The 16,130-nt window shown below is 33.9% G+C and overlaps 3 protein-coding genes across 3 annotated transcripts; 1 reads left to right on the top strand and 2 right to left on the bottom strand.

Annotated features, from left to right (window-relative positions):
- The first annotated feature begins 1,996 nt into the window (after positions 1-1,996).
- Positions 1,997-3,553, top strand: LOC145610856 (jasmonate-induced oxygenase 4-like). Its single transcript, XM_081666130.1, has 4 exons — positions 1,997-2,209; positions 2,340-2,584; positions 2,710-3,043; positions 3,190-3,553. The coding sequence occupies exons 1-4, from the start codon at positions 1,997-1,999 to the stop codon at positions 3,427-3,429; spliced, it is 1,032 nt and encodes a 343-aa protein (XP_081522256.1). The 3' UTR covers positions 3,430-3,553.
- A 4,428-nt stretch (positions 3,554-7,981) lies between these two features.
- On the bottom strand, positions 7,982-9,256 carry LOC145624754 (F-box/kelch-repeat protein At3g23880-like). The gene has a single exon (XM_081677847.1). It carries the CDS (start codon positions 9,254-9,256, stop codon positions 7,982-7,984), a length of 1,275 nt encoding a protein of 424 aa, XP_081533973.1.
- Positions 9,257-9,958: 702 nt separating this feature from the next.
- Positions 9,959-15,403, bottom strand: LOC145624753 (polygalacturonase QRT3-like). The gene is made up of 4 exons (XM_081677846.1): positions 15,179-15,403; positions 13,543-13,767; positions 10,902-11,259; positions 9,959-10,659 (listed from the first exon to the last, which is right to left on the bottom strand). Exons 1-4 carry the CDS (start codon positions 15,341-15,343, stop codon positions 9,959-9,961), a joined length of 1,449 nt encoding a protein of 482 aa, XP_081533972.1. The 5' UTR covers positions 15,344-15,403.
- Positions 15,404-16,130: the final 727 nt, after the last annotated feature.

Raw genomic sequence — 16,130 nt, 5'->3', positions numbered from 1 at the left:
ATATCCGAACAAAATCAAAATGTGATTTTGGTTAGGATATCAGAAACTATCCGATTCGAAAATTTCTGATATTCGGTATCCGAAACCATTCGGATATGATACTGCAGATCTCCATTATATATTAAGAATATTATTACAATTTGATAACACATGGTCGATCAGTTAAATTTCATATGGACATTTTAAACATTTAATACATCATATATTTCACTATTTCAGCCTCCATGAGAGAGTGAGGGATAGCTCAAGTGGTTAGAGCTTTCCTCCCGGTTCCAGGAGATCCTGAGATCGATTCTCACCCCCACCCTTGTGGCTCTCTAAACACCAAAAAAAAAAAAAAAAAAAAAAAAAAAAAAAAAAAAAAAAAAAACACCCTATTTCAGCCTCCATATTTTGGATATTTTCAAATATCAATTATCCGAAATTTAAATGTTTAAAATTTAAAGGCCAATTATTATGATACTCCCTAATATATAGTATAGTATATTAGTACGTAACTGATTTTATCTGTTTATTTTTTTTTTATTTTTAAATTTCTTATTGTACTATGCTACCCTTAGTTAGAAATCCTAGATCCAACAAGTAGAGATACTGGTTAATATTAATTAAGGAGAGATACATTGAGTTCCTTGCTAATTGGAATTTGAGCAGAAGCTACCAAGCAAAGATATAGTACAAATAGTTTTTACATAGTAGTTATACTAGAATTGTTGTTTGTCAATGCATCCATGTAAATATTCGTTTCACATAATAAACTAGTTATACTAACATTAAGTTTATACTAGTCCTAACATTGAGTTTATACTAACATCAAAATCAGTTTGAGTGCATAACAAAAGATCATCAAAAAATAAACAAAGTAACCCAAAGAATAATTCATCTTCTCTCTATTCTTATTATATCTCAAAAATAAACAAAGTAATACAACTTATAAAAAGTTAGTGGGAAGCCGAGGTATAATTTGTGCCTCCACTCCTCTAGTTATAGCAAAGCCTATCTTAGAAAAATATGAACAACAGCATGAGCCTCAATGTTCATAGTCGTTTAGAATTTCTGAACCCGCTTCAACAACACAACAACCTCCTTCTATTAATTCCTCAAATGAAAAAGAAAGAGAAGGGAAGGAAACCATATCTAATTGCCTGAATTAGAAAGAATCGTACAACTATTTATAGCAAACCAAATATAAGGACAAGAGGTTAGACAATCACAAATCATTACTCACTTCATACCACACATTTCTTTATCTTACCCAAAAATACTAACTTCAGGTTCGGAGGGAGGTTCTTTGAAACCACCCCGACGACATTAATCTCCATTCTTTGTGCAGGGATTCTCAGCTAGGGTCCAGACCAGAAGCACCCACCAAGCTCTGGAACTACACCCAAAACAAGTGTTAAAAGGATTAATTTTTTCTTTAACAGGTCACATGGTGTAACTTACCGCACACTAATTGTCATCGTAAATAGTTGAATGAATTAGTTAAAAATTGCATTGATGTAGACAATATAGTAGTTGTCGTTTGACACACTATCAATAAAAAAATACGGGGTATTCCTTTTACATTATCACACAAAATTTAAATCTAGCTAAGCTATAATATGGACCATAGTAGTACTAAATGTTTGTATACTTCCAATTATTAATTACCGTATCAACATACTAGAAACTTTCTTAATTTTCCGCTTTATTTTGGTTGAAAATTATACGGGCTGAATTCTAGTCAACCACAACAAACACTCCCTAATTTCAGTCAAAATTTTAGTTTATCTAGAAGTTTCGACATCTACAACTTGGACAACTAGGTTATTTCAAGCTAATCATATTATAATAATCTTAGTCAAATATAAGTTTACGACCTTTACTATGATCAGCCATACTATATAAGCTGGACCTCCTACGTCCCATTTACAAACCACTGCCTTGCTTAGTTGATTAATTACTAAATCAGTATTAATTAACATTTTGTTTGAAAGAAAACATATTTATACTAGCAATGGCACCCACACTTATGCCTGTTCAAGAAATACTCCAAAGTGGTGTTGTGCCCAAAGGTTACCTACTTACCAAGGATGACTACCAACTTGGTCACGACGGCCCTCCTTCGTTGATGGACGCTCCGACTATCGACTTTTCTCTCTTATCTTCATCATCCCCCGATGAGCTTGCTAAGCTTCGCTTTGCCCTCACTTCTTGGGGATGTGTTCAGGTTAGCCACCCTCAAAACAACAATATATATATTTTTTGTTAGTTTATTTTATAAGCATGATATATACAATATGTATAATATAACATAATTCCAAGGTAATAATATGATATTGTATATATGTGTCTTATAGCTAGTGAACCATGGTATGCCAGTTTCACTGCTAGACGAGGTACGAGAAATGAGCAAGCAATTCTTCAAACTGCCATTAGAAGAAAAAGAAAATTACTCATCCAAAGGAGATGACTTGGAAGGTTATGGAAACACGAATGCTGTTCAACGTGGAAGTCTCAATTGGAATGATAAGCTTCATCTCCAAGTTTATCCCGAGGACAAACGCCAACTTCTATTTTGGCCAGAAAATCCCCAACATTTTAGGTAATTTAACTTTGACTATATACTCTCCTTATGGTTGAAATGTGGATGCAACACAGACCCTCTCATACTTAGATTATTTAACTAATATACTAAATAACTTTTTTTGTCAAATTAAAATTACGTAGGACAACCTTACATGAATATTCAAAGAAGAACCTAATGATACTTAGGACACTTCTAAAGGCTATGGCGCGTTCTCTAAACTTAGAAGAAGAGCGTTTTTTGGAGCTATGGGGGGATGAAAATGAAGATAATACTCATGCAAGATTCAACTTCTACCCTCGATGCCCGATGTCGGATCATGTTGTTGGACTTAAACCTCATGGAGATGGAACCGCCATTACCATGCTCTTGCAAGACAAAGAGGTTGAAGGCCTTCAAGTCGTCAAAGACGATCGTTGGTTTCGTGTTCCTGTCATCCCTCATGCCCTCACCATCCTTGTTGGTGACCAGATGGAGGTAGGGTTAATAAACTAACTACATATACCTTCGTCCCCAAATACTCTCTTCGTTCTTCATTGATTATTATTAGAAAATTAACTTAATATTCACGGTTTTCAAAATATTTATTTGGTTGGCGTCATATTAACTTTAACTTTTTACAGATAGCGAGCAATGGTGTTTTTAAGAGTCCAACTCACAAGGCAGTGGTAAACCCACAATACGATCGAATGTCCTTAGCCATGCTATTCATCCCAAGCCTAGACAGAGAGATCGGGCCACTAGAAGAACTAATCAATGAAGATAGGCCACAATTATACAAAAGGCTCAAGGACTATGGTCAAGTTTACACTCAATCCATTCCTTCTGGAAAAAGACCTATTGATATGATGAAGATTAATTAGTAAATTTCTAAAGTGTTTTGTGGTCATAGAGACACAAATTAGAGAACGACTATCCTTTACCTCATCTATTTTTTCTTGAATTTGTAGTAAATCTGAATAATAATTAGAGTCTAAATTTTGGTCATTTATCTTTATCTTTAGTATAAATCGACAGGTCTATTTATGTTAAATTTAGGTCTCAATAATATTTCTCTGTATTTCTCATTGATATATACCAGCAATTGATTTCAACTCCATTTTCGTCACATTCATGTTCAACAACCACACTTGATTAGAGGTGTCCACCGTGCGAGTCGTGCGAGCTGGGTTAGGGTTAGGTGGGTCGCGGGTTGGGGTTTCATGACACACGACACGACACACGTTAGGTAGGGTGGGCCGGGTCGTGGGTTGGGTCGGAGAAGTTGGACACCCTAGGGTTAGGTTCGTGGGTTAGATGGGTCGTGGGTGGGTCGAGCTGGGTTCGTGGGTTAGACGGGTCGTGGGTGGGTCGAGGTGGGTTCGTGGGTTAGGGTGGGTCAAAGGGTGGGTCGAGGTGGGTTAGGGTGGGTCGAGGTGGGTTCATGGGTTAGGGTGGGTCAAAGGGTGGGTTTGGGTTGAGTTGGGTTAGTGTGTTAGGGTCGGGTGGGTTCGTGTGTTAGGGTCGGGTGGGTGAAACGGCTAAATGGGGTGTGTGATGTTTTAATTTTTACAAAATTAACAATTTGATGGCTTGCTCTTAATTAAGATGCCTACGTATCCTTATATCACAAAATAAGGAATCAAAGCCAACGTAGTTCTTATATTGTACTTATTTTGGAATTTGGGGGAGGAAGGGGGGCTTGGACCTATCTTTAGAAAATTAAAATTTAATTTTTCAATTAAATTCTAATTTTCGAAAAATAAGTTGCCTACGTATCCCGAAAGAATCAAAGCCCACGTAGTTCTTAGCGTACCTGATTAAGACTTTTCTAGCCACCCATGTTTGTTGCATCATCATCCCCGGAAGCTGCATCATCCGTTGACGACTCCAATATCATCACAGGATCATCTTCATCGTCTTCGTCTTGCTTTAAACCTTGAGTTCTTCTTTCAGCTTGATCCCAATCTTTCTTACAAACACAAATTTGAATGCTTTCCGGAGTTAAGCGAGATCTTTTTTCATCTAACACTCTTCTACCTGCACTAAAAGCAGACTCGGAAGCAACTGATGAAGCGGGAACTGCAAGTATATCTTTTGCAATTCTCGCTAATATAGGAAAACTTTTTTGATGTTCTTGCCACCATTTTATAATTTGAAAGCTGTTGTTGGTCTCATGTTGATATGACAAATAATCATTAATAGCAAGTGTTGAAGAAGATGATGATGAGAATGATGTAGATGCTTTGTGTTTTTTTTTCATAACTTTATCAAGAAAACCAAATCTAGAATCGGAAGTACTAGTATTAGTTGGTGTAGCTAAATCAAAACCATAAATAGATGCATAATGATCATAAAGGTCTCCCAAAACAGATTTGCATTTGTTAATATATTCACTAACATCATAATCGATTCCTAAACTTGTATAATAAAATTCTAAAAGATTTTCCAAACCTTCAGCTTTGACACCGGGGTCAAGAATAGCAGCAATTCCATAAATAATTGGAAATTCACTAAAATAAGTATGCCACTTACGTTTCATGCTATCAAGAACGGGACGAAGTTCATCAATCTTCATATGCTCTTCGATGGTGTGAACAACTTTAACACACTCAATTACTACTAAATGAATGTTAGGCTCGTAGATATAAGAGAAAATATGAGTTGCACTATCAAAAGCATTTAAAACATCACGAACAAAAGAAGCATTAGTCCATTGACTTTCGGTTAATAACTCAGTAGGATCAACACGAGTCTCGTTGTAAAGTTGGGTCAAAATATCACGATACTTTATAGCATCATTCAACAAATTGAAAGTAGAATTCCAACGGGTAGGGGTATCAATAGACCATTGTCTTTTCTTAAGACCTCTTTCTTTACACATAGCTATGTACTTTCGTCTAACTGACTGAGTTATCCTAATCCATTTTATAACTGTTCTAATTGGGTTTAGCAATGGTTGCAACTCAGCGAGACCCTCTTGAACAGACAAATTCAAAATATGAGCACAACATCTAACATGCAAGAGACTACCACCCAACAACAAATGCAACTCGGAGTCATTTTTCAAATAGTCAATACACTTTGTGTTTGCAGTTGCATTATCAAGAGACAAAGAAAAAACTTTATTATTCAAGTGAAATTCTTTTAAACAATCCAAAATACGAACTTTGATGTTAAAACCGGTATGCCTTTCTTCCATAGCTTGAAAACATAGTATACGTTTTTGAATAAACCAATCATCATCCACCCAATGAGCAGTAATGCAAAGAAAAGGTTCGCCCATACTAGAAGTCCATGTATCACTTGTAAAACTAACACGACCATCAAAAGTACGAAATAATTCAATCAAACCACTCCTATATTTATAATAAGAAGTTTGTGTATAACGTCTTAGGGTGTTTCGGGGGACACGAGTAAATGCAGGTTGTAATGCAACTTTATTAAAATGCTCAACATTTGCATTTTCACCATAACTAAAAGGGTATTCATTAGCAATAACTAAAGTACTCATTTCATCAATCATTCTATCTTTATTATAATGGAAAGGTGTACCTCCGCCTGGTAGATGGCTCATGTATCCACCCAATTGTGTTTGGACGGGCAACTTACCCCCCGAAGGACGGGGGCCATTTTCGAACAAGTCGTGTTTATTTTGCAAATGCCGACTAAAGGTTCCGGTTCCATCTCCCGTTTTCCAACTATATGACTTGTCATTTGCACCTAGCGCCTTGCAAACTAGGCATGTATACGTGAACCTCTTTGGTTGACCGGGTTGCCATCCCGGGGGTGTGACGTCAACACCGTCAAAATGTTTCCACACCCAAGAAGTGTGTCCTCGACCTCTACTTTCACCGCCACCACCTTTCATAAATCAAATTATTGAAATTAATTTTTAAACGCTATTCATGAAAATAAGCTTTTAAATTTTAAATATTTTAATTATAATTATTTAAACGCATTTTTCATGGTAATTATAAATCATAGAAAATTGGAACTAAACGAACTTTATAATCATTAATAATAGTTTTTTTCAAATATTCATAACAATAAAAATTAAATTAGAAATTACCTTGAGATGAAGGTTGAGATGTTGGTTGTGATGGAGGTGGCATAGTTGAACTCGATGATTGGTGGGAGAAATGTTGTGGTGGAGACGTTTGAATATTTTGCCCATCTCCTAAACCATAATCTCCATATTCATTGACAAATTGGTTTAAATTTTCCGTATTAATTTCATACGAAAAATTTGCACCACCACTCCTTTGGCCACCACTTCGACCACCACTTTGACTCCTTCCCATTCCTCCTCTTGAGCCCATTTTTTTTTTTTTATGATTACTAATTATAATATGGAGAAGAACTTTTTTTTTTTTTTTTTTTTTTAGAATCTTAAGAATACTAATAATAATAGTAAGGAGATTTTTTTTTTAACAAAAATAAAACTCTATATAACACTAAATAACACTTGAGAATTTGAGAACAATTAAGAATTTTTGAGTAAGAGAGAAAGAAAGCTTGAGTTGTGTGGAAATTTCAATGAAATGGAATTGGTATTTATAGGAAAAATTGAGGGGATGATCATACAATACAAAAAAACTAGCCGTTAACATTCTTCATCAAATTCAAAAAAAAAGTAGCCGTTAGTTTTGAAAATTATTTGGAATATGGCTGTTAGGCTAGGCGGGTTGGGCGGGTTGTGCGGGTTGTGCGGGTTGTGCGGGTTGTGCGGGTTGGCGGGTTGGGCGGGTTGTGCGGGTTGTGCGGGTTGGCGGGTTGGGCGGGTTGGTGGGTTGTGCGGGTTGGCGGGTTGGGTGGGCTGGCGGGTTGTGCGGGTTGGTGGGTTGGGTGGGCCGTGCGTGATGGGTCGGGTTGGGTGGGTTCGTGGGTTGGGTGGGTCGAATCACGTGGGTCGAAATGGGTTGAACGAGTTGGGCCGAATCATGTGGGTCAAAATGGGCTGGGTCGAAATGGGCTGGCCTAGAATTTTTGGACCCATGACGCACCCACCTTTTCAAACGGGTTGTGCCGGGTTGTGCCGAGTCGGATCCGGGCTGGACCCATTTGACCCACCAGCCGTGCGGGTCAGGGTGGGGTGGGTCCAACCCGGCCCACTGGCCACCTCTACACTTGATCAATGTTGCTAAATGTTAGATTATACTGTGAAACTCCTCAATTAGAGTATTTCCTATTGATCAAAACATATAATATAGAATTATAAAAAGATTTCTTATATTAACTAATTATATACGTAAAAATATCTTAGATACACAAAGATATTCCCTAAAAAAAATGAACAAAAATATTATTTTATTTTACAATATATCCTAGTAGTAAGTATATTATTCTCCATCACACCCCTATTGATTCGGAGGAGGTCGGACGCTTAGACTGATTCCGAGAAAATTGACTTGATGTAAAATACAATATGATCACTCACTTGTAGGTACTCTTACGGATGTTTCTAAGATCAGGAAAAAAACTCGGAACATAAAATTGCACATCCATCCTTGAATTAGCCCAACGAGTTATCGCCTTTTTGACGCATTTTTTTCTAGAATCATAAGTCATCAATTGACATGAATCTTCCAATTGAATTAAAAAAACAATCATCCCACTCTCATAATCTTCAACAAATTTTATGTTCAAATTAACAACGGATTCATTAATCTTGTCATCAACCATATTCTCAATCACATAAATTTTCCTCCACAAATCACTTGCTCCATACTCTTTCATCACCCACAACTCGAGCCTTGAACGATAATTTCCTATACCCGTAACCCCAACACCTAGTGATGATCCATGTAACACGCCGATGCTAATTACTTTTTTATTATCTCCCCTACACGGCGAGGGGAGATGATAAAACTCTTCCTTGTCAAGGTCAAAACACGCAATTTTCTCTCCTGTAGCAAACCAATATAAAACTCCATTCAACTCGAAAGGAGGATTATTTGTAGCCCTTATTTTATGATCAAAGTGACCTTGATTGGTTGGTCTCCAATAACTTTTGCCCCTACGATCACTACAAAGTGTTAGTACATCAATATGGGTTTTAGTACCATTAAATATGTGCAACAATCCAACAACCTTGTATTGTTTAGTTCTAGGGCTAAACCCTAAACCATATAAAGATGTAGTTTTGCTAGCCAAATAGGGATCTTCAAGATACATAAAATCGCGTGTCACGGGGTTACATATGGCTAAAGAGCTAACAAAGTGTTCTAAGCCGGTATATTTACCCTTACAAGTTTCTTTTCTTAGAAGAAGAATTCCTCTACAAGAATTCACAACCTTGTAACATTCATTGTACATGAAATTACCCAAATGCTCGAATTTAGAAGACTCGAACATGTAATTAACGTGTTTGTTAGTACTCTTGTCGTAGCCTTCCATCATGAAGAATTGATTAGTATCATCACTACGTAAGTTATGATCAAATTGAGGGTTTTTTCGGAGACTTACCAGGCTAAGGTGAGAGTTTTGGTAGTATAATTCGGCGAATTTCGGGTTTGTCATTATGTTGTTGAATTCTTTGCAAACTGTTTTGCAACGTAAGATGGTTTTGGCGGGGAGTTTTGCTAGTATGTTAGCAAGTATCTCTTTTGGAAGATCACTGATTCTTTGGTTTTTCTTTCTTTGTAATTTTACTTCCATGGTAAAATTTTGAGAATTAGGAATAATATTTTGTTGCAATTTCTCATTCATTGTCTTCTTATTACTATAATTTAATAAGATGAAAAAGTTTCCTAAGTATTTTAGTGAGCTAAGGAAATATTCCTAAACCCTAAGTGTGTAAAACAGGATTCTAATTCCGACCCCAAAAACTATGTTATGCAAACTAAATACTCTTTCCATCCTTTAAAAAAAAATTTAAAAAAAAATAAATACTCTTTCCATCAATAATATTCATGTTTAATTTCTTGTTCATAGAGTTTATAAAGTTCTATATATGATTGCGTTTTGTGTTTTTTTTTTTTTTTTTTTTTTTTTTTTTTTAAGTTTAATGGGAAATTAATCGAACACATATGAACTTTGACTAATTGACTATGAATTTTGATCAATTAATTAATTGATTAATATTTAATATGTCATCTTATGAAAGTACTTAATTTACTCCGACCCAAATGACTCATAACAATTAAGAATAACTGATAGATATTATAAAATGATACGGAGTAATATTTGTAACAAATTTAGGATATATTTGAATATATTTTGTATACTTATCAATATTATTCCAATTTAAAGAGTTTTCACGATTTTTCAAAAAATAAATAAAGAGTTTTCACGATCTAACAACATTCATGGACAATACTTAAAAAAATTGCGGATTAGACAAACTTTATTAAAATATGCATATTAATCATTGTATTAAAGCATAATCACCAAATTACAAGACAAATTCAATTAATTAATCTCCTCTCCTACAACATTATACTGATCAACTAATACAGACACCACCCCATCAATAGGCTTATCAGTCTCAACTGTAACAACATTATTTGACACATTAGTAACACCATGAACAGCCAAAACTCCTCCCTTACTATAAATAGAATACTGAAAATGAGCTATCCTATCCGAAAATAGCAACATTTTCGAAAAATCAGCTTGCCATTTAGTCGTATTACTTCCCTTTATACTCAATTTACCAACAGTTGATTTTAATTTCATACCGATAACGTTGTTATGTTCAACAACAACTTGATCAATGTTGTTAAACTCTCCTTGTAATTCTACTATAGCCTTGTTATTACTAGGGTCGCCACTAAACATGTTGTTTACGATGTTTAGTCCTGAAATTCGGCCTTGGACCGATTTCACCACCACGTTACCATCGCCTAGGAAGAACCCGTTCGTTACGTGGACTTGTACAGGGTCTTCCATGACAATAGAGTTGTAATCTAAGTAACAATTATCAATTCTTGTTTGTGATAATCCAGCTAACTTGACTAATATACCTACACCGCCGAAATTTGTAGCCTTGTTGTACAAATGAGCGCCCGTGATCATGTTGGCTTGGCCTCGGAGAATGATTCCAACAGCTGCCGAGAATACTACCACGTTTGTGATGGCATTGTCGTTGCTGCCAACGTCGATGGCGGTGCCTGTTGTGAGTAAGGAAAGGAGTCTATGCTCAATTAGGGATCGCTGACACTCATATTATACTAACTGTTAATTTTTAGTTGCAATAAAGAGATACTGCCTCCATTAATAGTTATCTGCAACTTTAGAATATACGGAGGTAGTATTATTTATGAGACATAAAAAAATCTTTTGTTGCAACTAAAATTAACAGAGGTACAAAACTGTAATCGTTACATAATCAACCTTAGGGTTACAGTATTACCTGTGAATTGTCTCTCCCCTGGATCGCCGCCTACGGTTTCATGTTGTCCTAGGAAAGTGTCCGAAATGAAGGTTTCATGGCCTCCTTGGACTAGAATACCTTGGGTTGAGAAGTGGAGAAAGTAGCAATTTGTGACTCGGATTCGAGCTGAGTCGACGATGGTTAGACCGCCACCACGGAAGCTCGAGTCGAAGAGTATGTCACGGAAGGTGATGTCTACGTATTGGATACCACTAATTTGGTTTTGGGTGTTGGTGGTGGAGTTTATATGGAGGTGTTTGGAAGGCTTTGAAGAAAGTTCAAATAAATGGCGGTCTCCTGGAAATGTATTTGATGCTCTTATTGTTCCTCCTCGTACCTAGTATTGTTCACACAAAATCGTAAAATCAATGTTAGTTATATACACGGAATTTAATCTTATATCTTAAATAATGTAGGATGACAAAATTTTAACTATGTACAAGTACATTATTTAGCCATCACGGGATTACAATTTAATATTGAGGGTTGAATTGAATTGATTCATTTGTTATTAAAGAAATTTTCATGTATGTCTTTATATTTAAAAGATATTTAAGTTATTTTCAACATTTTAAGTGCGTTTTTTGTTTGAGTGACTTGAGATTATTGAAAGAGTTAATCATAAAATACAATGAAAGTAGGAGTATGAAAATAGAAAAGAACACCAACTTACCATCATAAATTGTAAGGAAAGAAATTATAAATTTATAATGTCCATTTAATTAAGCAACTATGAGCTAATTAAGTTATAGTATAAAATGGTATCCTGATTAAGCAAAGTCTTTACCTTTTGTGCTCTATAATTTTACATGGAGTATTTAAGGAGTGGTAGAAGGATGTTGATTTGAAGTAACGCACAACAAATTAACAAGTACAATACATCTATGAGTAACCTTTTCACATCCCCTAAAGATAGGAGAAATTTGGGAATTCATGTAAATAGTAAATCGCATAAGATTTGTGAATATTGCGATTCGCCTTTCATATGATGATATGAATATAAGATATTATGGGCAAGAGCTAGATGCAACATTGCAACGTACAGAATATAAGATATTATGAGAAAGAGCTAGATGCAACATTGCAACGTACAGAATATAAGATATTATGAGAAAGAGCTAGACATGTACATTATATATACTCGATATTCGTACTTAATTTGAGATAATTTAATTTGTCATTCATAAATAATATGTTACATTCGTAATTATGTATTCACAATTCTGATTAGATAATAAAGATAAATGCGGTAATATAAACAAATATTAAAATAAATAAATAAATAAATAAATAAATAAAAACCAAACTTTGCAAGATTAACAATTTGAATATACATGGGTGATTAAGGAAAATTTGCTATATCTAGCTTGCTAGGAGCCTAGGATCCCTTCAAAAAAAAAAAAGGAGCGTAGGATTGTGACTATATGTGAGTATTGATTGTTGTAATATCCTTATTGTGAACACAATTATATTTTTACTTATTTTAGATATTATGTAACACAGAGTAATTGCAATTTTTATTAAGTTATTTATAATTAGGTGACTAGTATAAAACTAATTATTAAAGGAGACTTTTGGATTAAGGAAGAGAATTTGATAGTACCAGTACATAAGTGTTTTCTTGTGCAAATGTTTGTACTCCCTCCGTCCTAAAAAGAACGACCCATTTGGGTTGATTACACGGGTATTAAGGAAGTTAAGTAAAAATAAATAAAAGTATATTGGAAAGATAAATTTACATGGGATTTATAAAAAAATAGAGAGAGAAAGTAATAAAATAACATGGAAAATGAAATTTTTATATGGGGAAGCTAATTTTGCACAAATATTGTTGCAAATTGGTGGTGTTTTAATGCAAATGGGTCATTCTTTTTGGGACAAAGTTTTAGCCAAATGGGTCGTTCTTTTTGGGACGGAGGGAGTATGTGTTAGCCAATTAATTTTTACTGTTTCCCAAATATAAAGCTAGCCGTTGGAATGTGGCATCATTATCTTGTGTGATTATGTGAAATAGTATGCACAAGAGCATTTTCCAAGAAAACTGATCATTATGTTTTGAATTAGGCTGAAAATATTGTTAAAATCAGTGTTCTGTTTCACATATGAGATATGACATATCCTAGAGATGTTTATGACCTAGGGCATGTTCACATTTATTGAAATGAGCTGAACTAAACTGAACTGAACTGAAATGAAATGAATATTTAATGAGAGAATGAAATTAGGAGTTGAACCGAATTGATTAGAACTGAATTGAAATTAAATAAATGTGAACCGGCCTTAAGTGGTGCCAAACACAATTTATATTAAGGTGATAAGTCTTTCGGTTTAGTTTTATACTAGTATTGGATAGTCATAGTCTTGTATATATTGAAATAGATTTACGAAGTCTCTACTTTCATTAACATGATTTGATATAGATCAACATTACCTAAATCAATTACATCATTTAGACTTTTATGTTTTTCATTCATTTAACCAGATCATCTTTTGTGATTTACACGTAAAGAAAAATACAGTCATATAAAATCTTCTTCGTTCAAAAAATTAAGAACGGGACGTAGCATATTCCATAATAAATGGATGTATAAGCAAGAAAGAGCGGGAGAAAGTGAATTACCACAACATTGCCAGAAAGAGGAGGAAAAGTAATGGGTTGGTTGATAACATAATTCCCACCTTGGAAATCAATAACAACACCACCCAAATCATTAACATTAGGTAACAAACGAAGACCCTTTTGAACTTGGAATGCATCCGAGACTGCTTTAAGTATAGCATCACTACTGTCTTCTATTCCACTTGGGTCCGCACCATACCCTTGTGGGTAGAACACTCTTCCTTCCTACCATCACAAAATTTCCGAGTTTATTAACGAGATAAATAAAAATACAAATTAAGTTGCAATTAAATTTAGATGGGTCCATCTAGAGGTGATCAAAAATCGGGCCGAACGAGCCTTAACACAATTTCTCGTATTCAAATCCGTAAAAAAGTAGCAGGCTTATCGGGCCAAAACGGGCTTTTTTAGGCTTTTCAGGCTGGGTTCAGGCTTTTAAACTAAAAATGCATTTTTATGCTTATCCAAACCCCGCCCTATTTTCGGGCCGGATTAAGCCGGGCTAGCGGGTCGGATCAATGTTGATCGCCTCTAGGCCCATCCTAGGCTGTCTGATGGACCTACCCATTCCTCTAAGTGTTCATCCTACGTTCGAATGTAAACATTCCACTTGTATTATGAAAAAAGTATCTATCACATGTTTTGTAATGTGAGCTTTCTTTATGTAACTTCTTTATGCGAGATGTGTGGATTATACCCTTTATAATACAGAGTAGAAGGGCATTGTGCCAATTGTCCTACATTTTACAATCTTCTATAGAAGACCAGTCTTATTAATATTATATATTAAATTGGTCAATTTGGTTCGGATTAGCATATCAATGATCTTTTCATGAAATGTAGTTTCATACATTATTCATAGGCAACACACCGAGTATAACAATGCATCATATTAAGTTGATGAGATACTAATTTTTTTAAAATCAATTAATTGATTTATTAATTATCATAATTGATTACTTACCAAATATAAAGATATCTGAAGGATTCTATAATAATCTTTGTACTCAATGTGATTTTTACACTCTAATGGGATTTATGATATTATACACCTAATACAAGTACTTGAACAAAGATTCGTCTAGTCCAAACATTAGACACTTGTGACTTATTTCATATTATGCGTCACTTAGAATTTTAATGCACTATTATATGTCATTTAAAGTACTCCAAATCAAAGCGAAATTAATTTTCAAAAAAATTTAAATTCAATTCAATTTCTAACAACTTAAATTTGAGCTTAATATTACAGGATTTTAAAAATTCAAATATTCAAACAACTGTAAACTACTGTATATGTTACTTTGTTAAAATAGTCTTAACTTATGATGTAAAAAAAAATTTTAAAAAAAACAAAAAAAAAAAATCATAATAGATGATCTTGAAAAACATTAAACAAACTATTATTTTTATTCCTTTTCTCTTTTATTGATTAAACCACATGGAATAAGTTACAAGCAATTCATAATATCAATGAACTTAATGATGAACTTCATTTTCTCGGTCTCTAAATGTTTTTCTTAACGTAGATTGCCTGTCTCATCACGAAGAAAAAAAAAATAAAATAGAAACATTATTTAGAGACAGAGGTTGGAAAACGGTACATTATAAAGCGAGAAAAACAAATTAAACTTACTGTTTTATTAATCGATTGTAATCTACGCCTCGGAGATAACTTCTCTTGAATCTTCTTGTAAATCGCAACATGTTTAATATCATAACGATCAAAAGAAAACGTGGCATTTAAATTATTTTGTAGAACGAAGAGTAACAAGAAGCTACAAACCAAAGAAATTCTCATAACAATGTTCAAATTTTTGAAGGCTTTATACAAGAGGGAATATTTAGAGGAAGAAGAAGAGGGTGCGAGAAATTTTGGTTTGTTTGATAATTTGGAGCTTTTATAGCTTAACATATTATCAAATTGATTTCAGAGTAATTATTACTCAAATATATATTTATATGTGAATAAATAAATAAATGGGGGGTTGGTAAGAAGTTATTATTATGACATTTAGTAACCTATAGACTACTTTTTTATTATTGCGCACAAATCTTGGAACTTTAATAAAAAGCAAGTATCAACCAAGCTACTTAAAATGGTAATCTATCTCACAATGATATTTATTTATTTTTATAAGGATGATTTTAACCATTTTATAAAATTAGCTTTGATTTTGTAATTTAAAAAAAGTGATGAAATCAGGGTCGTCTTAAACATTTTTGAGACCCGGTTATAATCTAAAAAAATAAAGCCTTTACATGAAAAAAAAAATAATAATACAATTATATTAATGCAATTATATTTGACTTTTTATATTCTAGTTAATTTTATTTTCTTGTAAGGGAATAATTTTTTTTGAAGGGAATAATTCATACTCCGTAAATTTCTAATTCTCAAATGTGTAATTTAAAAAAAAAATTAAAAAATCGGTTGTTGTAAATGGAAGACTGTTCGTTTTTGTGCTTGGAAATTGAGATAAAATAAAATAAAATAATTTTATCCTTCATAACAATTAAACATTTAATCCCTTTCCTCAAAAAAAAAAAAAAAAAATTAATCCCAATATAAAAAATAAAATAAAATA

Source organism: Chenopodium album, chromosome 3, assembly GCF_948465745.1.
Source record: "Chenopodium album chromosome 3, dcCheAlbu1.1, whole genome shotgun sequence".
Taxonomy (NCBI): Eukaryota; Viridiplantae; Streptophyta; class Magnoliopsida; order Caryophyllales; family Amaranthaceae; genus Chenopodium; species Chenopodium album.
Note: the sequence above shows the minus strand (reverse complement) of the source record. Positions and strands in the feature narration are given on the sequence as shown.